The sequence below is a fragment of the Bos indicus x Bos taurus genome, chromosome 2 (genome assembly GCF_003369695.1).
Source record: "Bos indicus x Bos taurus breed Angus x Brahman F1 hybrid chromosome 2, Bos_hybrid_MaternalHap_v2.0, whole genome shotgun sequence".
NCBI lineage: Eukaryota > Metazoa > Chordata > Mammalia > Artiodactyla > Bovidae > Bos > Bos indicus x Bos taurus.
Window position 1 is genome coordinate 130,759,966 of NC_040077.1, and position 23,828 is coordinate 130,783,793.

A 23,828-nucleotide genomic window follows, 5' to 3' on the forward strand; every position below is an offset into this window, starting at 1 on the left:
GCCCCAAGCCAGCGTGGGGCCGCCCATCACCCACTGCCCTCCCCATGGCAGAAACCTCTGTGCTCTCTGCTGTGCGTTCCTGGCTGTGGACAGCAGAGGAGAACTTCTCCAGGTCTCGTAAAATAATGACAATAAAAGCACCTGCCCTGAGGATCATCTTGGGGGTTGAGTGAGATACAGCGTGCCAAGGTCAAAAACCAGAGTGATGCCAGCAATCACGGTCACTGCCGTGTTGTCCCCACAATCTAGCTGGCCCTGGCAGTGGGGTCAGAATCACTCAGAGTGTGGACTCTGCTCTTTGGAAGTTCACTGCCTGCCGGGAAGCGAGACCTGCCCACACGTGAGCACCCTCTCAGCCCTGGGCTCTGACCTTGACACTGACCCTGAGAACGCTGGCTTTGCAGCCAGCCAGGTCTGCACCAAGTCCTGGCTGGGGTGACCTTGGGCAGTGCCTCCCTGGCTGAGCCGCGGTTTCTTCCTGTGTGCAGAGGGGTTGTTTGTGTCCCCGTCTTTGGGTGAGGGAGAGGAAAGAGGGGGTGCTTTAAAGTCCAGCCCAGCCTAAGAGTGCAGCTCCGTCAGACCACGGGAAGCCCTGGTGACCTGGAGAATCAGTTCTCTCGCTCTCTGAGGCTCACTTTCCTGTCTGTGCAATGGGAAGTTTAGCTACAAAACCCTCTGATGTGCTGGGGTTCTAGTGGAATCAGATAGTTCCTAATCTGGACCCAGTCTGCTGTGTGACCTTGGGCTAGAGGCTTAACCTCTCTGAACCTCAATTTCCACACCTGTAAACAGGAACAGTATTCGCCTCACCTTTCAGGTGTCCACTAGCCACTTGTTCATTGAACAGATACTTATCAAGTCCCAAGCACGTGTCACGTAACATCTCAGAATCGGGGCTACAGCAGCGAACCTGATAGACCCAGTGTCTGGCCTCACGCAGGTCGCCTTCCAGGGCGGGAGACGCGCTAATAGCAAATGATTTCAGATGGGCAGTGGGTAGTGAGGGGCAGGGCAGGGAGGCGCCCACCTCTGCTCAGGATATCAGGGAGGGCCTCGCAAGGCCTGAATGGGAAGGAGCTGACTGTGGGAAGGGCGGTCCAGGCAGAGGGCAGAGTATGTGTCCAGGCCCTGAGGCAGGAACAAGATTCCTTCCTCTCCCCAAATCTGGAATATTCCAGATCACTTCCTGGCAGCTGGGGGTTAGGTGGCTGAGCCGGCAGCGGGGGTGGGAGGCCCATCTCCTCTCAGATCAAGAACTGCTGCTCACGAGGCAGGCGGGGAGGGGGGCACCGTGGGCACTGTGGGCAGCCATGCAAGGCGAGGCTGGGATCGGGCCTCGGGGGAGGTGAGGGGTGTGGGCAGAAGGGCACAGGCAGGGGGCCAGCCTGACCACCACCCAGAAGTGTTGAGGGTCGGGTCCAGAGACCCTGGGCCGGACTGTTTCAGGAGGGGTTTGCAGAGGAACGTGGGCAGGCTTTCTCTCTCACTGCAGCCCGCGTGGGCCTGAGCACCAGTCGGAGTGCCCCGGCCAGAAGTCCCAGATCTGGCCTCCTGTGGGCCAGAGGTTCTTTGAGATGCCACCCCCCCACACACACACACACAGGCATATTCCCTGTGCACATGCCTAGACTCGACTTCAGTCCCGGCAGCTTACTGCGAGCCCACAGTTATGTACACATTCGTTCACGTGGCAGACCGGCGTCCGGCATCGACGGCGCACCCGGCCCCCAGACAGATCCGGTCCCAGCTCGGTTTCTGGTGGGAGAGGCTGGGAATATCTGATAATCACACTGTGACAAGTGCAAACCAGACTGACAGATCTGGACAGCCGGGGACAGCTTCTGAGAAAGCTGGTCAGGGTAGGAGGGGCAGGCCGACCCAGCCTGGGAAGGGGGCTCCAGAAAGACTGGATAAGACTGTAGCATGTAGGTGTGGGGTGGGGAGGAGCCAGGCAGGGTGGAACAGGTGGAGGGTATATGGTGTGTGCAAGGGGGCTTCCCAGGTGGCCCTAGTGGTAAAGAGCCCGCCTGCCAGTGCAGGAGATGTAAGAGACGTGGGCTCCATCGCTGGGTCAGGAAGATCCCCTGCAGGAGGGCACGGCAACCCACTCCAGTATTCTTGCCTGGAGAATCCCATGGACAGGGGAGGCTGGTGGGCTACAGTTCATGGGGTTGCAAAGAGTTGGACACGACTGAAACTACTTAGCACGCACGCAGAGTGTGTGCGGAGGCCGGGACAGGGGACAGACGCTCAGGGCCTCGTGGGCCACGTGAGGCAATCGAATCTCCACCCTGCACGTGGCGGGAACCCACGAGGGGCCTTTCGGCAGGTGGATGGCATGATCGGTACAAGTGCGTGCCTGCAGCCCACACACGCCCCAGACACGAGCGCTTTCTCTCCTGCCCACGTTTCACGTTCCTGCCAGGCCTCCCACCCCCGTCCTCACCGCACACGCCCTGCCACCAGGCAGCGCTGCAGGGAGGCCTGTGCCAGCTCCCAGCAAAGGTGGCAGCCGTGCGGCCCCCCTGCTCGCTGATGGTGTGGTGCGGGGCCCTTTGCGCACTCCGCATGTTCACAGACGTGCACATGGCCCCCTCCCCCGCCACACGCAGGGTCGTAACCCATCATCCTGGCACGTGAAAGGCGGCTTCTAGTTTAGGGAGTACTTTCACAGGCACTTGCAAGAGCCCCAGTGTGTGCCCACTGGCCTGGTGATGCTGAGGCCTTGGGGAGTGGTTCCAGGGGTGGGGTGGGGCGCCTGCCAGCCTGCTAGCTTGGGGCAGCTCAGGGCAGGGACCTGACTCCTGCAGCAGAGCCTGCATTTATTTGCATTTGCAAATGAGGCAGACAGCCTGGTCCCCACACAGGCTGGCCCCGGCTGGCCACGCTCCCCTGACCTGACAGCTCAGTCCCAGGGAACATCCTGGGCAGCTTCTCTCCTGTCTTCCCTCCTCCCTGCCTGGTGTGGGGGGAAGAGCGTGAGCTTCAGAGTCAGCCAGAACGAGGGCTACAGCCGAGCTCTGTCACTCCTGCCAGGGGTGACCTTGGCCATCGTGGTATTCAATGTCCCCTGGGCTAGCCTCTCCTTGGAGTGAGGAATATCTCCTTCTCAGGGTGACTGCAGAAAAAGAGTCAGAGTCTCAGTGAGCTGACACGTGAGGCTCAGTGTTTTTAATCTTTTATTTTTTTCTGATGGCAAAAATAATACGTGCTCACTATAAAAATTCAAACAGTGCAGAGAAATGTATCCTGTAGAAGACAGAAAGCCCTGGTCATCCTGTTTCCTAGAGCTAACTCATGTGAGCTTTTACCTGTAACTGAACATTTTTAACAAGGGAGATTTCTGTTGTGCTACTTGCTTTTTTCACTTGACAACAGGCCTCAAATCCCCTTTTCCGTCAGGACTCGAGACCTCCTTTGTCATCACCGCATGGCCTTCCGTGGCTTGCACGTGCCGTGTGTATGTAACCAGCTTCCAGATTTCAGCCACGGCAAACCCTGCGGCAGTGAATGGTCTCTGTCCGTGTCATTTTGTGTCTTTTTTTGGTAAGCATTTCTGGAGGATAAATGCCTAGAAGTGGAGTGACTGGGGCAGAGTGTGCACGTTTTCATCTTTAATGGGAGAGGCAGGCCATCCATGTGCCCCAGGAGACCCAGGGAAGTCCATTCCCTTGAAAGAACGTATCCACCGCCTCTGCCCTTGACCACAGGCCGGAGAGTCAAGAGGACTCGATTCCACATGGGGCAGGCGCCTGGCAGGTCCTCTAGTGAAGCCCTGTGCCCCCCTTACTCCTCTGGTTCCCGTACTTTGGAATCTCCCCCTTCACCCGTGCCTGCCTTTGCTCGACAGGTGCTCCCTACCTTACGTGGCTCTGTTCGCTGCACTGCTTCTCGTGCTGGAGCCTAGTCTCCCATCTCCCGACTTTCACCCGGGAGCCCTGTCTCAGTCCGCAGCAGCCCACAGAGGGAGGGAAAAAAGGAAGAGAGAAGGGAAGGTCAGGAGGTGCTTGTGGCGAATGTTTATGCACTTTACATGTATGAACTCAACATGGCCCTCATGTCAACGTTTGGAGGCAGACACCACTGTTATCCCCATATTATAGACGAGGAAACTGAGGCTCAGAGAGGTTCAATAACTTGCCCAAGTCCCATAGCTGCTGGTGTTTTATTTATGTGTTTGGCTGCACCGGGTCTTCGTTGCGGCACGTGGGATCCAGTTCCCCGACCGGGGATCAAACCTGGGCCCCCCTGCCTTGGGAGCATGGAGTCCTGGCTCCTGGACCACCAGGGAAGCCCCCCTACACAAGCTGCTAAGTGCCAGAGCTAGGATACAAACCCAGGCAGTCTGACTCCAGAGCCCACACCTCTGAAGTGATGCTCTCTCTCTGCCAGGACCTTATTTATAATGTATTGACACCTACTGTATACTCAGCTTCCACCCACCAGCGGGCTGGAGCCCATGAGGCGGCAAAACCCATTGGCTAGGAGGGAGAGGGTCGGATTTAACAGGGCCTCCCCTCTGCAGGGTGCAGTGTCTGAGCAGGGAGGCCACAGGGCAGAGAAGAGCTCTGGGCGGTGTCACCGGGCTTTGCTTTGAGGTAGGGGAGGCCCGGCCCACCCTTGCTCTGATACCCACGCCTGGCACTATTCTCTGGCCCCGGAGAGGGTGTCAGGACGGGAGTCCCAAGGGAGTGACTAAGCACTGAAATGCAGAGCACACAAGGGGGTGGGGGGTGATGGAGCGAGCGGGCGAAGGGACGCCTGGAGATGTGGGCAACCTGGGCAGCAGAGGCTGGGCAAGGGCATGGGGGGGAGGCGGGCATGGGCACTGGGAAGGGCCCTGCACGCCCTTCCCCTGGGAGCTAAGGGGGGCCCACTGCTCAGCTGTCCCATGCCAACGTGGGCAAGGAGGCGAGCAGCTGGATTGGGGCTTCAGGGGTGACACCTCAGGCAAGTCATCACCTCTGCTCCACTTCCGTGTAGAATTGAGGTAGCGTTCCCTGCCTCCGGGTCCTTGTGAGGCTGTCAAGAGGGTCGGGAGCAAAGGAAGTCTGTAAACTGTAAAGTGCTGGGCAGGTCGAGCAGATGTTGTTATTCTGGAGCAGGAGGAGGCCCCGTGGGTCAAGGGAGGAGCCAGTCCTGGGCAAGCAGAGGGTCAGGCTTTGGGCCACTGCGGGCCTCGGGCCACCTGGGCTGGGGAGGCGCTGGCGGGCAGCTGGCGGATGGGAGGCCTGGCTCCTGGGTGCTGTGCCCCCGCATGGGGGCCCATCCCGTGACCTCCTCTCGGGGCTGCCAACCTGTTGTTTGCTCGGGAGGCCGCCGCCTGGCGCAGCTCCGGGATCCGGGTGTCTTGGCGGTCAGCCAGCTTGGAGCTGGGGTGGGGGCCCCCTGTGCCACCTTCCTGCTCCCCCAGGGCCCTGCCTGGAACCTCAGGTCCTCTCCTCCCGCCCTTGGGTGGCTGTGAGACCCCAGCCCATCTGTCAACCTCCCGAGCCTGTACTTCCTTGTCTCTGACACGGTGTGACGATACCAGCCTCGATCCGGGTTTGTGGTCAGGATTACTGGGCATCACAGCGCTTGGCTCCCCACCCCGCACCATCCCCTTGCCCTCGACGCACCCTCCTGAGTCCCGGCTGAGGTCAGAGGTGCCTGGGGAAAGGCGATCTAGGAGCAGCCACATCTGTGTCCCCTCTCCGTCCCCCCAGGGGCTTCCGGAGGAGTGGGCCAGCCTCTCAGAAACTCGCCCACGGCTGCCCCTGGCTACCTTCCCTGGCACCTTTGGCAGGGCCAGGGGCAAGCAGTGCCGGATGGTTGAGCTCTGCAGACAATGGGCCTCTGTGGCCCCCGGGGGCGGGAGCAGTTCCAGGGTGGCCTCTAATCTCTGGTTTCGGGAGATTAGAGTCCCTCAGACCTGATTCTGTGACTGGGGGACAGGCCACCTGCTGAGGGGCAGGCCCCCTCCCAAGGGCCCTGTCTCAGAGGTCTGAGGGTCTTCAGGAGGAGCCCTCTGCACCTCTCCTCACGGTGAGGTCTGCACCTTTCCCCACATGTGTCACCAGGCTGGTAGAACCAGCTGGTCTCATGGGCACCAGGGGGACCCAGGGAACCCTGACCTCTGGTCACCAGCAATGGGCTGTCCTGGGCTCCTTAGGCCCTAGGCCTTAGCCCCCCCAACAAATCCATCTTGGCTGGCTGAGCCCCTCTTCCGCCCCCGCCAAGCCCTCCCAAGTCCAGTTTCCCAGCTTCTGTGCATGCTGTCCAGCCCCTGCTTGGCTCCTCGTCACAGGCCTCCTGTCTGGGTGGTCATGTGTCACCTGTTCTGATCACCAAATTTCCCCTTGAATTACTTTTTTTCCATTTATTATTATTATTTTGTATTGGAGTATAATTGCTGATGTTGTGTTAATTTCTGCTGTACAACAGCCTCAATCAGGCATATTTATCCCTCTTGAACCTCCCTCCCACCCTTCACAAACCACACCCGCCCCCCACCCCAGGTCATCGCAGCATTGGTTGAGCTCCCTGTTTCCTTCCACAGCTTTCCACTAGCCATGCATGTTACACGTGGTGGTATGTACATGTCCCCCCCATGTGGGACATGTGTGTCCACCCGTGTCCATTCTCTGCATCTGTGTTTCTACTCTTGCCCTGAACCTACAAACAGGTTCACCTGTATCATCAACTGAATTTTAAAGCATGGATAGTTTATTGGGAGGAAAAGAAGGAAAAAGGAGCTCCCGGCAAAGGGCGAAGCCTGTGCAGAGGCTCCGCGGTGGGAAGCAGCGTGGCTGGTCTTTAAAAGCTGCCTGCAGCCCAGCCAGGTGAGGGCAGGAAGTGGGGGTGTGTGGGGATGAGGCTGGGCGAGTCCTCAGCAGCCAGGCCCACCGTGGGGGGTGCAGGGAGCTCCATTTGGGGCAGTTCTTGCTGGATGGCCGAAGGGCCAAGTCCTCTTCACCGGATGCCCCAGCCCCTTCTCTGATGCCCTGAAGGGCCGGGCTGTCTGGGACAGTGTCTAATAATAATAATAATAATAATAATACCACCACTTCTGCTGGGCTTACTCTAATCCGTGGCTTAGGAAGTGGCTACGTCCTCTCTCATTTTATAGGTCAAAGAAAAAGACAGGACCCCCTGCCCCCACCCCCCAGCTCTCCAGCTGCTTAACAGGTGGGAAGCGACCAGGGCAGCGTCTAGTCCCCTGTCCTCTGCCTTCCCCGTCTCCCCGGTCACTCTGGGTGACTCAGGGCACTCTGGATCTGACCTGAGTTTTTGCAGTGTGTGGATTCACCCCTAAAACGCACCCCCACCCCCACCCCCTAGTGCAGCATCTGGGGCCCTGGACTGGGGCGCGGCCTGGTTCTAGCTCCCCAGCTGCTCCCGCCTCACTGGGTGACTTCCAGACGGTTGTTTAACCTCTCGGAGCCTCAGTTTACCCTTCTGGGAGTGGAGGATCCTAGTGACTGCCTTATCTTCCGCTCCAGTTCCGCTGAGACTCCCAGGCGTGAGCAGATAAAGAGGGCTTTTGAAAAGTACAGAGAGCTGCACTCACGACACAGCAATTATTATTGTTACCTCGACGTGGAGATAAGGGAGGGGGAGGCGGTGCAGTGACAGTTGCCAAGAAACCCAGGAGCTGTCGGCAGGCTTCCGGCCTGGCCCATCCCGCCTGGGAGCCTGCCCCACCCTTTCGCAGGGGGAGACGGACACTCCAGCGGGGAGGGGAGCCACAGCCAGCTGGCTGCAGGCCACACACCTGTAGGGCCTGAAGGTGACCCTGGAGTGTACCTGGCCCGGACTCCAGGCTGGCTCCAGCTCTCTGTGTGACCTTGGGGAAGTCACCTCCCTTCTGGCTGCTGCCTATTACTGTGTCCAGGAATGTCCAGGCCAGACAGGGCAGGACTGGAGCGGGACCTCGGGAAGATGCTTGGTGGCGGCCAGAACCAGGGGCTGCTATGGGGAGGCCGCTGGGGGCTGGGCGACAGTGGGGTCAGCCTGCCTTGAGAGCAGTGGTGGTGGGTGTGGTAGTAGAGCCCTGAACTAGAGGGAAACCTTGGCACCACCCTTTGCCTGGAATGACCTTGGGCTTGTCCCTTAACCTCTCCGAGCCTCAGTTTTCTTATCTGGAAGAAGGCTGATGATAACCCAACCTCACACAGCTGCCATGGTGATTGAGATGGTGCCTGTGCAAACTGTAGTGCACTGTGCAGATATGACTGCGGTCCTGGCCACGGGAAAGAAGTGGCGAGAGTTCCCCATGTCCCCCGTCAGCCCCGGGCACCTCCCAGCTGCTGTGTGTGTGGGAAGAAGGTAAAGCATTTTTAAGCTGAGCCAGGGGGACTTCCCTGGTGATTCAGTGGTCAAGATGCTGTGCTCCCACTGCAGGGGGGCACAGGTTCAGTCCCTGGCTGGGGAACTAAGATCCCACATGCCAGGTGGCATGGTCAAAAAATTAAAGAATAAATAAAAAATAAACTGAGCCAGGCCATAGGGTCAGGAAGGTTTCCAGAGAAGTAGGGAGGGGCAGAGACTGGGGGCTGCATGTGAACAAAATGAAGGAGACCAGGAGGAGACAAGGGTGAGATAGGCAGGAAAGGGGAGGGACAGAGAGATTCGGGTTCATGAGAGGGAAGAGAATGACCAAATAGGAGGAGGAATGCAGAGATCACAGGCAGAGGAGAAGGAAGGGTGGGCTGGGAAGGTGGGAGTGTGTGAGAGGTGAGGAAGGACAAGAGGAGGAGGAGGAGGAGGAGGAGGAGGAAGCCGGCAGAGGGGAGGCAAGCGGCTGGGTTTACTCATTTCTCCAAAGGTATTTACTCAGCAACGGCTGTTTACTGTGAGCCAGTGTGCTAGTCGCTCAGTCGTGTCTGACTCTTTGCAACCCCATGGACTGCAGCCCACCGGGCTCCTCTGTCCCTGGAATTCTCCAGGCAAGAGCACTGGAGTAGATAGTATAGTGGAGCATGAGGGCAGCGTCTCGATCCAAGTTCAGGGGTTTGGATCCCCTGTGTTTCGCTTACCATCAGCCTGACCTTGGACCTGCTGCTTAACCTCTGTGTCTTAGTTGCCTCCTCTGAAAGATGAGGATTAAATGAGGGGATACGAGTGAAGCCGGTCCAGCAGGGTCTGCACACGGTTGGTCCTGTATCAGCACTGGCTGCCGTTGGCGTTGTTACTGTTACTATTCCCTTCACCGATCTGACCTGCTGGGTCCACAGGGCTGGCCGCCCATGCTCCGAAGTCCAGATCCTTGGCTCTGGAGTGACAAGCCTGGGTTCAGATGCCTGTTCTACATCATTAACTGTGTGACCTTGGGCGAATTTGTATCCCTTTCTGAACCTCAGTTTCCTTGTGGTGCAAAGACCAGGTGGTTTGGGGGACTTTCCTGATGATCCAGTGGTTATGACTCCACACTCCCAGTGCAGGGGGCCAGGGTTCCATCTCTGGGTCAGGGGACTAGATCCCACGGGCCGAAACTAAAGGTCCCGTGTGCTACAACTGAGACCTGGAGTTATTTTAAATATTTATTATTTAAATATTTATTTAAAATAAATATTAAAAGATTATAAAGCAGGTGGTTTTTGAGCACCTGCCTCTTTGGGGAGCTGTGAGGATTAATAAAAATCACGGAAGGCACAGGGAGGCTGTGGCTTTTGTTTTTGTGGTTTTTGAATCCCTGCAGGGCTGGGATGGGTGGGGGCAGGCAGGGCCGAGAGCCTCAGACCTCCTGGTCCATCCTCATCCCGGAGGCCTTCCTGGGCCCGGCATCTTAGGACCCCGGCAGTGACCTTGTAGGTGGAGGAGTTGCCCGTGAGGGGGAGACTCAGGCCCGCCAGGAAGTGGAGAGCTGAGGGGCTGTGGCAGAAGCCAGAGCCCACCTGCCTTGAGAGACCTACCAAGGACTGCACCCGCGTGAGCAGTCCTGAGTGAGAGAGGCAGCAGGACACGGGGAAACTGAGGCCAGCGCTGGAAGAGGAGCGTGTGGGGGAGCTGCTGCCAGGCTGACCTGCAGTGGCCACAGCCGGAGCCTTGGGGTGTGGGAAGCATCGGACAGAAGCAGAGCATCGGAATAGCTCGGTCATGGGCACACACCTCCCAGCACAGTGGTCCTCACGGTCAAGGGGAGCCGGCATCCCCTGGCTTCAGCTCTCAGACTTCCAGGTTCTGCTGTCCATCCTGCTGGCACTGGCCCTGATCGGTCTAGGGCACGGATTTTAAATTCTGGCTCTGTCATCCGCTTGCTCGGCGATGTGGCTTCATCTCTCTAAGCTTTAGTTTTTCCATCTGTAAAAAAGGTTGTTTTCTTTTTTTTTACAAACCCCTTTTGGTTTACAAACCCCTGGTGGTTTAGTGGCTAAGGCTTCACGCTCCCAATGCAGAGGGGGGTTCCATCCCTGGTCAGGGAGCTAGATCCCACACACCGCAACTAAGAGTTGGCCTGACACACCGAAGATCCCGCATGCTGTGAGGAAGATCGAAGATCCTGTGTGCTGCCACTCAGACCCAACGCAGCCAAAAAAAAAAAAAAAAAAATATATATATATATATATATAAAAGGGAGGGGTAAATAATGCCGACCTCCCTGCAGAGTAGTGAGGATGTAACACGCCTGACACAGTTCCAGGCACTCGGTCTGTCTGCAGGGTCCCCGTGGCAGCCTCAGTGGAATGTGTCTGGACCATTTCTGTGGGCCTCTCTCCACCCACCCTCACTTCCCAGTCTCTCCCCACGTCACCGGGCCTTGTGATCTGCAGAAACCCGTGTGGAGGCCATTCTTTCTCACAAACCTTTAATGCCTGCCTACTGCCAACATTCACTCATTCACCCACTCATCCGTTTAACAAATACTTAATGAGACCCTGATGTGGGAAGGCAGAGTTTACCACGAGCGAATGAATCAAAGAAAGAATTCATTGAGTGAACACCTTCTAGCTGCCCAGGCTCTAGGATGCAATTTTTTAATTTTTTTCTGGAAACCTAGGCTGAGAGGAGTACGTCATTGTTTTAAGGTCACGCAGCCAGTAAGTGCCTGGGCGTACCTCTCCTACAACGATGTCACAGGCCTCAAACGTCATTGCCACCATGTCTGTCCTGTGCATCGAGACCGCCCAGTGCAGGGTCCCCTGGGAAGACGCTAGCCCACCAGGGCCATGGACAGTCCCTCTGAGCCTTGCTCCCTGAGTAGCTGGGCCCAGGTGAGCGGGAGGGGACACAGAGCTCTCTCAGGGTCTCCTTCCTGGGCCAGGTTTCCACAGTCCCTTCCCCTCTTGGGGTGTGGCGGTCTCAGCCCTGACTCAAGCGGGCCGTGGGCTGAATGACTCACCCTCCCAGGAACCAGCCTTGGTTGAGGGACTGGGGTGGGGCAGCAGCCACGTCAGGGTGGCCCTCGGCAGTGGGTGGAAGCCGGGCCTGCTTGCCCGTCCTGGGCCACCTGGGTCCCGGGAGCCACTGGGCACTTCCTCCCCTTGACCCCAGAAGCGGCCTCCTCGGCAGTCTTTCTAGGATAACAGGAGCTGACTTCACCCTCGCCAGACCTGCTTCCTGTCCTCGGGAGGGTGTGGGTGTGGGCCCAGAGTCTGGGCTTGGAGTCAGTCAAGCATCACACAGATGCTGGTTCGGCCACTGACCAGCTATGGGACCTCTGCATACCTCTGGGGCCTCACCTGTACACTGGGAATACCAGTGTGATGACTTCTTGTGCCCTCGGGCCTGAAAGAGGGGCTTGGCAGGGGCCTGGCATGTCGTTGGCCCAGTGAGTGTCTGCTGTTGTTATTGTCATTAATAGTAGCAATGGCCCAGGTGGCTTTTCAGCCTGAAGGCTGCTGTCTCCCTAAAGGCTCAGGGACGGGTGTGCCTTGCTTAGTCCAGAGGTCAGGGCTCAGCCCTATACAGCAACCCCCAACCCCTGCCTCAGTCTGCCCATCTTTAGAATGGGCTGTGGACATCCTCTTGGCTGGAGTATGGGTTCAGTTCAGGTCAGTCACTCAGTCGTGTCCGACTCTTTGCGACCCCATGAATCGCAGCACGCCAGGTCTCCCTGTCCATCACCAACTCCCAGAGTCTACCCAAACTCATGTCCATCGAGTCGGTGATGCCATCCAACCATCTCATCCTCTGTCGTCCCCTTCCCCTGCCCCCAATCCCTCCCAGCACCAGGGTCTTTTCCAATGAGTCAACTCTTCGCATGAAGTGGCCAAAGTATTGGAGTTTCAGCTTTAGCATCAGTCCTTCCAATGAACACCCAGGACTGATCTCCTTTAGGATGGACTGGTAGGATCTCCTTGCAGTCCAAGGGACTGTCAAGAGTCTTTTCCAACACCACAGTTCAAAAGCATCAATTCTTTGGTGCTCAGCTTTCTTCACAGTCCAACTCTCATATCCATACATGACCACAGGAAAAACCATAGCCTTGGCTAGACGGACCTTTTTTGGCAAAGTAATGTCTCTGTTTTTTTAATATGCTGTCTAGGTTGGTCATAACTTTCCTTCCAAGGAGTAAGCGTCTTTTGATTTCATGGTTGCAGTCACCATCTGCAGTGATTTGGGAGTGTGGGTTCGGGAGGCCTCATGGAGAGTTTACAGGGACACTTTGTCCATAACTGTGACCTCTGGGAAAGGTTGGAAGCCCTGCTCGCCTCCTGCTTCCTGGGGAATCCAGGTTCCCCTCCTTTCTGAAATCTGTTCCCCTAACATCCCCCAATTCTGAGAATGACTCTTCCTCCCAAAGTTCACAGATCTCCCGACTTGGGGCCCTCCCTGACCTCAGACTCTTTTTCTCTTCCAGGAGGAGTGATGGGCAGAACCAGCGCTTCCCTCAGGCACTAGACCTGCCAAGAGTGGATTTAGTTCCCTCTCAGACCGCTTCATTCCAACCTAAGGTAAGTGCTCGCCTGCCCGTGGCCCCCGGTCTGGCGGACCCCCCACCCCCACCCCAGGGCCAGGAGATATCTAAGAGTGACTGCTGGGCAGAGGCCAAATGTTTGGGTAGATGGGGCTTGAGGTTTAGCCCCCCAAGGGGATACCGCTCCTTGCCCGTGATGGACCTGACACAGTCTCAGAGGTTGAACCAGGGTCTGTAGTAAGGTTGGGGGGAGAAACAGCTGGGAATAAACTGGCCGAACAGCTTTTCTTCCTTATCTTCATTATCGACAATACCATCCATTTCCTCAGCTGTAAATCGGGTGTAATGAGAATATCCCACTTCACAGGGCTGCTTCTCAGAGGAGCCCTGTGAGGTGGGGTAAAGTGTGAAAAAGTGATGATAAAACACTGTGCATAATATCTGGCACAGAGTAAAAGCCCTGTAAATGAGGCTGTTCTTGTTATCCTCGAAATCAAATGTTTGCCTGGCCCATGACCTGTGTCAACTTTCTGCTGGGTGCTGAGGTGCCAGAAATCGATGTGACACGGACCCTGCTCTCAAGGAGCCATGGTCTGGTTAGGAGATAGATAACTAAACAACCTCTTCAGGGGATCAGTAGTAATAACCACAAGCATTTATTGAGATTTACTACAGGCTTAATCGGAGAAGGCAATGGCACCCCACTCCAGTACTCTTGCCTGGAAAATCCCATGGATGGAGGAGCCTGGTTGGCTGCAGTCCATGGGGTCGCTAAAAGTCAGACTCGACTGAGCGACTTCACTCTCACTTTTCACTTTCCTGCATTGGAGAAGGAAATGGCAACCCACTCCAGTGTTCTTGCCTGGAGAATCCCATGGATGGAGAAGCCTGGTAGGCTGCAGTCCATGGGGTTGCTAAGAGTTGGACACGACTGAGCGACTTCACTTTCACTTTTCGCTTTCATGCATTAGAGAAGGAAATGGCAACCCACTCCAGTGTTCTTGCCTGGAGAATCCCAGGGACAGGGGAGCCTGGTGGGCTGCTGTCTCTGGGGTCGCACAGAGTCAGACATGACTGACGCAACTTAGCAGCAGCAGCAGCATGGGCTTAATAGTTAATGGGTGGGTTCTTAATGTTTTGCATGCAGGATCTCATTTCGTCCCCAAACTATAACTACTGTGGACTTATATTAATACTCCTCTTAGTCCCATTTTGCAGATGAGAAAATCGAAGCTAAGAGAGGTTAAGTTACTTGCGCAAAGACACACAGGTAGGATGTGATGGGTCCAGGACCGGAACTCATGTAGTCTGAGCAGGGTGCCTAGTCTGGTGGAATTTCTAATGCCGAGGGCAGTAAGCTCTCACTCGTGTAGTACACTCTTCGGATCCTAAAGCGTGTGCACAGGTATCGTGCTTCTCAGTCCTTTTATCAAACCTTGGGTGGTAGGCATTCTCGAGATAAGGATCCAGATGCCCAGAGAGGTAAAGTGGTTTTCCCAAGGTCACACAGCCAATAAATAGCAGACACAGGATATGCCAAGCTTCTCGCCCAGAATTCTGACCTGGAACAAGAGTTATGTACCCCTCCTAGGTCAGGAATGGTACATGGCCAAGGAATACTGTACTTTTCGGGGGATCACCACCTCCAAGGGGGTCCAAGTGTGGGTCCTAGGGACTATATCAGGGGGTCCTTGAGATCCTCTCCTGCTGTCTGTGCCTGGGCAACAGCCCAAGACTGGGCCATGTGGATCCTGGGACCTGGAAGGGAGCGACTCCATGGCAGCTGGGTTCAGAAGTGAGGTTCCCAGTCCTTGTCCCCCTAAGCATCCGGCAGGAGGCCTGGGTTCACTTCCCCTCCCTGCACCTCAGTGTTCCCATCAGAAACATGAGGGTTAGCAGAGCCCATCTCCCTGAGTCCTGCCTGCTCAGGTTAGCGCTGGGCTGTCTCCCCCAGGCTTCCTGGCCTCTTGCCCAGCTCGGCCGGAAGCCTCCATTTGTGCCAACATAGGCTCAGACGGCTGCGGGCTCCAGACTGCCCCGTCCCACAGCCCACACCCATCCCAGGATCAAGACACAGTCGATGGATTGTTCTCCTTTGACAGGAAAGGAAACCGAGGCCCAGAGAGACTGAGTGATCCATCTGGGTCCCCAGCAAACCAGGGAGGGGTGAGGGGTCCCAGGTCTGTGACATGTTCTCCGTCCCCCTCTCCCGGCTCTGCTCACATTAATGTTGATGGCGGAGCCAGTCTGAGGAGCAGGTGACCTCCGTGCATCAGTGGGCAAAGCCCTGCCCCTCCCTGGGCCTCAGGTCCTTGTCTGTAAAATAGAGGGGACAGTTTCTTCTCTACCCACTAGGCCCATTTGCAAAAGGATGATGACTGTGAAAGTAATCTTGGAAAGTTACAATCAGGAAGTTGAGGGATGATTGGCCTCATTATGTTCCCAGGGCAGGAGAGAACACCCAGAAGGGACATCTCTCTCTCTGGGAAGCCACATTGTAGAGACACAGAGCTACCCAAGGCCCTCCTACCCTGTTCCCTTGTAGGGGTTTTTCTACTCGAGGATTTAGAAATCTGCACCTGTTTACATATACAGCCTACCCACACCTACACACACGGGCACATCCACATGTCTGCAGATGTAATCAGATTTGCACGTGTACACACGCATGTATATACAGATACATGTGTACAGACACACAGTCACATCTGCTCTCAGAGTCACACACACACAGTTGCAGGCACACGTGGGCGCACTCTCCACTCCTGGCACACACACGTCTCCACTGATGCAAGCAGCTCTTGCCTCCTCCCCGTGTGGGAATGAATGTTTCTCTGGCTGCATTTTGATGGGTGCCCGGAAGCGCTCAGGCCTGAAAGTGCCTGCATAAATCAATATTTGCTGCTGTTAATTATTAAAAACAAAGCTACGCTGTGTCTGGAACACACATCTCCAGGGTTCCCGCTGGCTTCCTGGGCTCCAGCCTGACCCATGGCCAGGTCTAGGGGAAAGGAAGGTGCAGTGCCTTCCTTCCAGGAGCCCTTGGCCCTGAGATGGAGAGTGGTGGTGTGTAGCTGCCAACAACTCCTTCAGGGAGCTGAAGAGAGGTTGGGTACTGAGCTGGTGGGCAGCCCTGCCCTGTAGGGTCCGAAGCAGCTGGTGTTGACTTGGCCAGAACTCAGGAAGCAATTACTGCTTTCCCAGCATCTGTCTGGGGAGGGGGTGCTGCGGCCCTGCCCCCACTCACAGTGGCAGACACAGTGCAGGGTCAGCTGGAGGGCCTGCGGAGGCATTGTATTTTGCAGATGGGGAAGCTGAGGCCTACAGAGATGGCAAGGGCTTACTCAAGTCTACTCAGCAAGGTTAGCAAGGTCAGAGCTAGAACCCACATATCCTGAAGTCCTCTCCACGCATGGGGCCTTGGCCACCCCTGTTCCTGCCCTCTCCCCAGGGTCAGGGGCAGTAAGGGACAGGTATGGGCCTGGGGCCTGGGGAAACCAGGGTACCAGTTTGCCTGTCAGGCATTGGTGGGGATGGAGGTGGATTGCTAGTTCTATCTTTTCTTAGCCGTGTGATCTTGAGCATACATTATCTCTTGGAATCAGTTTTCTCTTCTGTAAAATGGGGATAACATTCCTACCTCTTGAGTTGTGGGGAGAGGATCAGACTTGCAAAGGGTCCAACATTAAGCAGATGCTCAAGAAAACCCCTGTCTCCAACCTAAGCCTCCCATCCCCGCCGCTTCCTTCCCGACTTCAAAGCCCAGCCCAAGAAGCCCATCTCTGAGGCCCTAAGGCACAGTACCCAAGAGGAGGTTCAGTTCAGTTCAGTAACTCAGTTGTGTCTGACTCTTTGAGACCCCATGGACTGCAGCATGCCAGGCCTCCCTGTCCATCATCAACTCCCAGAGTTTACTCAAACTCGTGTCCATGGAGTCGGTGATGCCATCCAACCATCTCATCCTCTGTCGTCCCCTTCTCCTCGCGCCTTCAATCTTTCCCAACATCAGGGTCTTTTCCACTGAGTCAGTTCTTTGCATCAGGTGGCCAAAGTATTGGAGTTTCAGCTCCAGCATCAGTCCTTCCAGTGAATATTCAGGACTGATTTCCTTTAGGATGGACCGGGTTAAGAGAGGTTAGAAGAAGGACGTTATAGGAAACCAGGTAGGGACGCACCGGACAGACCGGGTGCTCTGGTGTCCGCTCGGGCGCCGGCAAGAGCGCGCAGGCGCAGTGTCCCGGGCCCGTGCGGGGCGGGGCCTCCCGTCTCCCCGCCCCGGATGCCCGAAGCCCCGCCCCGTCCCCGCGCCGCCCGTACCTGGCGCCCCGCCCCCTCAGGGCCCGGCCGCCCGGCGAGCCCAGCGCAGGCAGCGCGCCGCCGGAGCCCGGAGCCGCGAGCGCGGAGCTCGGCGCTGCGGGGACCCAGGCGCGTCTCGCGCGGGCCGGAGCCGGCCGGGCCAGTGGGAGCGACGCCGGGGTCGGGGGGCCGGGGCCGGGCCGGGCTCGGGATGGCGCAGCCGCGGCCCCTGGCGCCCCCCGGCCGTCCCCGGAGAGGATCGTTGCCTGCAGGGGCCGGCTGGCAGGTGAGGACCGGGGCGAAGGCCGAGGGGTGCCCGCCAGAGACGGTTCGGCCCAACTTCTTCGGAGCCCGGCGGGCTCTGTCCCGGGCAGGGCGGGTGTGCGAGGCTCCGTCATGGAGGGTGTGTTCGCTTCTGGTCTGACACCCGGCCACCGCGGCCACAGGGCACACCCCTGTCCTGGGGTCCCAGGCCCTGGGCTCTTTCTGCAGCTGCCTGAGCAACAGAGTGCCCATGGTGGTGCTGTGGCTCTGGGCTAGAGGGGCACTCCGTGTGTGTGTTTGTGTGTGCACGCGCGCACGCGATAGCCTTGGGACCACTTCATCATCCCCTCCCCCCCTTAACGAGGGGTCTGGATGTCACCAGGCTCTGCTTGGAGCCCTGGGCCACTTGGCTCCCAGCCTTTCCTGTGTCAGGGCGTCTGGTGCACGAGTGAGGCTGGATCTGCGGTGTCACTTGTTGCTGTGCGTGCCCTGGGTGACAGTGAGCCCTGTGTCAGTGTTAGGTGGCTGCGACTCCTGGTGCCTGCTCCTGGCCGTGTGAGGTCACCCCAAGTGGGGTGTCCTGGAGGACACGGGTGCCCCGGGATGGCCGGCGCTGGGCCTGTGCTGGGTCGAGGCTGTGTGGCTCATTCGGGCACACGACCGCTGTTGCTGAACAAGGTACAACAGACGCTGCTCGCTGTACAGCGTGTTAGTTGACAGGCGTGTTTGCCTGCCTGGACTGTGAGTCTGTGGTCTCCGCCGGCACTGCTGTGGAATTGTCTCTTCCAAGCTCTCAAGTGTCGGGTGTGGCCACGAGGGCCGCAGGTCACCCATCTCCTGGGACACCTGTCGTGCGTTTTCCAGGGTGGGCGTTTCTGTGGGCAGGCCTCACAGCGGGGTGCACGAGGGGTGTCCGTGTCTGGTGATCTCTCACAGAGCTCTGTCTGCGTGGTTGGGGGGAGGGTTCAGACCCAAGCCCCTCATCCTTGGCAATTAAGCACTCCCCTAGCTATTGCATGCTTTTTTTCTTTTTCTCCGAGTGCTGTGGGATCAAGTCTGGCGTGTCTGTTACACAGGGTGTGTGACTCTGACGGGGACGGTGAGCTTGTGGGTGGGGGTGGGGCTCTGTGGCTCCGCTTCCATGAACATACCTGCCTGTGTCTGCAAGCGCGTGTTATTGTATCGCTCAAAACACGGTCTTGAGAGCAGTCGTGTGGTGTCTGTGTAGCTTTGTGTGCAATTACTGGTGCAGTTGCACAGATTTTCATATGGGTGGGGCTTCCCAGGGGGCCCAGTGGTGAAGAACCCACCTGCCACTGCAGGAGGCACTGGAGTTCGATCCCTGGGTTGGGAAGATCCCCTGGAGAAGGAAATGGCAACCCAACCTGCTCCAGTATTCTTGCCTGAGAAATCCCATGGACAGAGGAGCCTGGTAGGCTATAGTCCGTGGGGTCTGCAAAGAGTTGGACAGGACTGAGCGACTAAAAGCAAGCAGAGCAAAACACAGGGATGGGTTTGCCTCTGTGTGTGTGGCTCCTGGGGGACTTGGACCTGTGTGTGTGTGAGGAAGTGTGCTGTTGTGTGACATAGAACACTGATATGTGTTTGTGTGTGTTCGTGTGTAGCTCTGAGTCTAAGAAGTGGTGCACACAGACCTGGTGGGTTTGTGCGGTGGGTTTCTGTGTGTTTGCTTTCTTTGGTACAGTGAGACCGTGTTTAAATATTGGCGTGCAGGCCTGTGTGTGTTTGATCCAGAGAGAGAGAGAGAGAGAGAGAGAGAGAGAGAGAGAGAGAGAGAAGGCATATGTGCTTCCTGGTGTACAACCCCACGGCACGTGTGTGTGAGCTCCAGAGGTGCCCCCACTGGACAGCAGGAGCCGACTGAATTGAGGCCTTGAAGGTGCTGGGGGAGGGGCGTGCTCCTAGAGACTCCAGGGGCTTCCCAGGCCCAGCCCCCAGCCCTGCCAGCCAGCAAGGATGCCGCCTTCCAGGAAGGCTCGTAGGGAGTTGGCGCTGGAGAGGCCGAAGCTGCCAAGCACAGCTGGCAGATGGCTGGATTAACCCCGTGTGTGCCCAGGCTGGCCTCGGGAGAGCCCGGTGGCCATGTGAGGGGGAGGAGGGGCTGTGTGTGCACGCAAATGCAGGTAGGGGAGGGTGTGTGTGCACTCACACGCTGGTAGGGGAGGGTGTGTGTGCACTCACACGCTGGTAGGGGAGGGTGTGTGTGCACTCACACACAGGTAGGTGAGGGTGTGTGCACTCACACTCAGGTATCAGGCCAGTGGGACATCTCAGCATCCTCTCTCGGCCCCCCAACAGCCCCAAAGCCCACACTGCTTGGTGGGGAGGGTGGGGTCCTCCTTCCAGAGGTGGGTGGCACCACCGACCCTCCCCAGGATCCCAGCTGGGTTCATCTCTGGAGCTGCGACCTGGGGCTCCTCTGAGGGGCTCGTGGGCCGATCGTGGCACTGCCACTCCTGCGGTGACAGGGAGGTGTGTCTCTCCCTGAAGGTCATGGCCTTCTCATCTGAGGCCCTCCTTTGGGGCAGAGCATCAGTTGGGGTGGGCTGCCTGGAAAGGGTCCTGGACTCTGGGTGGACAGCCCGAGGCAGCTGGTCAGACTCTTCCAGTCCGTGGCACAGAGCCCCAGCCTAAACGGCGTCCCTTGTGGTCCCTCTGCTGCTCGGACAGATCCACAGGGATTGGTCGAGGGCTGGAGAACCGGGAGGGCTGGGGTGGGTGGAGATACCCTGGGGACTTGCGGTGTCTGCGGGGCCACCCCAGCGCTGACCTGCTCTCCCCATCTCTGTTGCAGAACACAGATCTGTTTGAGATGATTGAAAAGATGCAGGTGAGGTGGGCTCTGAAGCCTGTTCTAGGGAGCCACCGAGGGAGCGGGGCTGGGGCTTGGGGGGCGGCCCTTGCTGTATCTTCAGCCCGACATCTCTCTGAGGACCGGCCCGGGAGCTCTTGCAGACCGTGCCAGGAGGAGATGGTGACGGTGCGGCGTCCAGAGCTCCCCGTCGGGGTCAGAAGAGAGGACAGGCACTGATAATGCCCAGCTCCCTGGCTGACCCCCGGGGCCTAGGGCCCACCTGGGTCTCCCCAGCTCCCATTCCTGTGGAGGCAGCCGGGTTCAGCACCTCAACCCACCCCCGCCTACACAGACCATCCCCCGTCTCCCAAGAGCGTCGCAGGCTCTGTAGGACCCCCATGTGGAGTGGGAAGAGGGCACGGGGCAACCAGAGGCTGGGCTGCAGCGGGGAGGGCAGCCCCCATCCCCCTGCCTGACCCCTCCGCTCCTCCACTCTGGTCTTCCAGGCCCCTTGCCTGCTGTTTGGCTCGGGTAGGTGTTGGGAGGTGTGGGCATGGCACTTGAACAAAGCTCGGGAGCTTGCCTGAGCTTTGGTTCACCCTTCAGACCCTGTCCCCCGCCATCTTTCTGTTTCTCTGCCTCTCTGAGTTTTCTGTCTTTCCGTTCCCACCTCTCCCCCTCCTTCTCTCCCTCCCTCTCCCGCTCCTTCCTCTTTTTCTCCCTCTCAGCGGCGCATCTGTGTAGACGCCTCCCTCCCTCCCCAGCTCCTGCATCAGCCCTGCCCCCACTCCCAGCAGCGGCCAGCGCCCCCAGCTGCTGCCCGCCTCCCTCAGCCCCAGGGCCTTCTAGGAGGGCCCGCCCTTCCGAGGCCGGAGGCCTGGGTACCCAGCACCCTGCCCTGGGAGCCCCCACTCCCACCCCGCCCCCAAACATCACCATCTACCTGGAGGGGGTGCTGCCTGCAGCGGGGAGCGGCCCTGCACTGGGCACGGCAGGGCCATGATGGGCTGTGCTGCCTTCTCTTTGCAGGGAAGCAGGATGGATGAACAGCGATGCTCCTTCCCACCACCCCTCAAAGTAGGTCTGGACGCTGGTCCCACTCCACCCTTCTGGGGGCAGTCGGCTTCCCGAGCAGTGCACTCCCAAGGGCTTGGGGATGGAAGGGGATGGGGACGGGGGAGGCAGGCCCCCTTTCTAGAGGTGGGAGATGTGATGGCCGAGTGGAGCAGCCAGCCCAGGAGGACCCAGCATCCTTTCCTGGAGCGGTCTCACTGCCGGCCAGGTGCTAAGGCCAAGGGGGAAGCCGGGCACACCTAGTCCCTGCGCTCTGGGAGGCCTAGATGCGGAGAACCCCTCGCTTGCTATAGGCCTGGGGCCCTTATTCCACTCCTCCTCACCAGCTCCACTCCGCTGTAAACTCTCCGTGCCTCTCCAGGCTTCCCCCTTCCCAGAACTGAAGCCGCATCCCTCACAGCCTGCTGTAAGAGGTTTTCCTTGAAGCCAGCTATACCCAGGACCCGGAGTCGTGTGCTCCTCGCACCTTGTAGCCCCTGCCTGGGAAGACTGAGGGGGGTGGGGGCAGGAGATGGGGAGGGGGTGGCCCGGTGGCCCCCCCAGCCTCCAGAGGAGACTGCCAGGAAACTCAGGACTGAAAGACACGTGTGGAGTTTCTTGAGACTCAGAATTTTCTTGGCGTGGGGGCTGTAGGGCCCCTCCTGATAGGTATCGAGCTCTGTGGTGGGTGACTGGGGACCCCTGCCCTCCAAGAAGACCGGTTGGTCCTGTAGGAGTGGGCCCAGGGCTGTAGGGATGAGGGCTTTCATGGCTACAAGGCTCATGCTTTGTCCAGAGCCAGGCTGCTCAAAGTGTGGTCCTCAGACCAGACGCATCAGCGTCACCTGGAGGGCAGGTTGGCATGTAACTTCTTGGGCTCCACCCAGACCCACAGCCTGGGAAGCTCTGGGGGTGGGGCACAGCAGTCCATGTAACCAGCCCCCCAAGCCATTCCCATGCACTGAGGGCCACCCGTCCAGAGGTGTGTCTCCTGGGGAGGCTATGTGCCTCCTTTTCACCGGGCAGAGGGAGGCTCGGAAGAGGCTGCCAGCACCTAGCGAGCTCAGCCTGCCCCAGCCCCTGCCTCGTGGGGTCACCCCCCAGCCCCCCACCGTGGGATGGGGAGGTGAGGATACGGCCCCATCCACTCCTCCAGCCTGGGGGCGGGGGTGGGTGATGCTGGCAGAACCACAGGCGTCCTGGGGAGGCTGGAGGAAAGGGGTGACCTCTGCCCTGCCCTGTTTTGCAGACGGAGGAGGACTACATTCCGTACCCGAGTGTCCACGAGGTAAGCAGCCGGAGACCCCACGGGGCTGGTCTCCACCCTGAGCCTGGGAGGCGCTCCAGCAGGGAGTCCAGACACCCAGGTCCTCCTTCCTGTCACAGCCTGACCGCAGGCCTTGCTGTGGGTGCTGGAGCCTCCGTTTCCAGGCCCAGGACTTCAGAGCCCACTCAAACCCTTAGGCGTCTGAGCCCACATGCCAGCCTCTCGGCCAGCGTCACGCCCCCCCCCCCCCAGTTCTACCTGTCCCCACACCCCCATCCTCCGAGGCTGTGTGTGTCTGGGTCTGGGCCTGCAGGGGGAGGAGAAGGGTTCGAGCTAGTATTGGTTTGGCAAAAAAGTTCCTTTGGGTTTTTTCCATCCCATCGTCTGTAAAAACCCGAACAAACTTTCTGGCCAACCAGATAGGTGGGAGGGGGCCCTGGGTGTGAGCCAGGGGACCCTCGGAGGCTCCAGGCTATGCCCTGGTACCCCTCAGCCATGACAGAAGTGGCTCCGGGTCCAAGTTGGGGGGGGTGTCCCAAGGCCCCCACCGAGGTGCAGGGTGAGTGACCCTCAGCTGAGTGCTCCTTCAGGTCCTGGGCCGAGAAGGGCCCTTCCCCCTGATCCTGCTGCCCCAGTTTGGGGGCTACTGGATTGAAGGCACCAATCACGAAATCACCAGCATCCCAGAGACAGAGCCGCTGCAGTCGCCCACGACCAAGGTGAAGCTGGAGTGCAACCACACTGCCCGCCTCTACCGGAAGCACTTTCTCGGCAAGGTGGGGTGGCCCTCTGGGCTGGGAGTGCCGGGCTGGGTGCGGAGGGGGTCACCGCGCAGCCCTGGGGGTGGAGGCTGGGCTGGCCAGCCATCCCGGGAGTCCAGGGAGCATGTGTCGTGGATCCGCTCATTCAATCAGCAAACACGGATGGCACCAAGGCGGCATGATGGCGTAGTGGTTAGCAGAGTCTGCCTCTGACTGCGTGGGACCCCGGGCAAGTGGCTTTCCCACTCTGTGCCTTGGTTTCTTTACCTGTACAAACGGAGAGGGTGGTGATTCCCACCTCATGCCTTCAACGCAATGCTATTTGTGAGGCGTATAGAAAGGCCTCTGGCGCCAGGCAAGTGCTCAATCAGGGTGAGCGAGTGATGAGCGCCAGCTGGGTGCCTGGTCCGGTTCTGGGCGCCAGTGATACAGCAGCGAACAAAACAGACCCAGGCCGTGTGCTCAGGCAGCTTGAGGTGGGCGATGGGGCGACCCGGACGGGGGCAGCCCCTACGCCACCACCTGCCCCAGATC

The 23,828-nt window shown here is 58.4% G+C and overlaps 1 protein-coding gene across 11 annotated transcripts in view; it reads left to right on the forward strand.

The window, feature by feature from the left end:
* Window positions 1-23,828, forward strand: part of RAP1GAP (RAP1 GTPase activating protein) — a 70,297-nt gene that overhangs the window by 25,103 nt on the left and 21,366 nt on the right. For 10 of the 11 annotated variants that reach the window (XR_003507406.1, XR_003507405.1, XR_003507396.1 and 7 more), the window contains 5 exons: window positions 12,782-12,875; window positions 20,214-20,249; window positions 21,243-21,290; window positions 22,516-22,554; window positions 23,124-23,309. Coding sequence is in view for 5 of the 11 variants with exons in the window: in XM_027521229.1 (XP_027377030.1) it covers window positions 12,782-12,875; window positions 20,214-20,249; window positions 21,243-21,290; window positions 22,516-22,554; window positions 23,124-23,309 (403 nt within the window). In the remaining 6 variants the exon portion in view is untranslated. Of the gene's footprint in view, window positions 1-12,781; window positions 12,876-17,326; window positions 17,421-20,213; window positions 20,250-21,242; window positions 21,291-22,515; window positions 22,555-23,123; window positions 23,310-23,828 lie in introns of those variants that run through there. The other variant, XR_003507402.1, reaches the window with a different exon arrangement.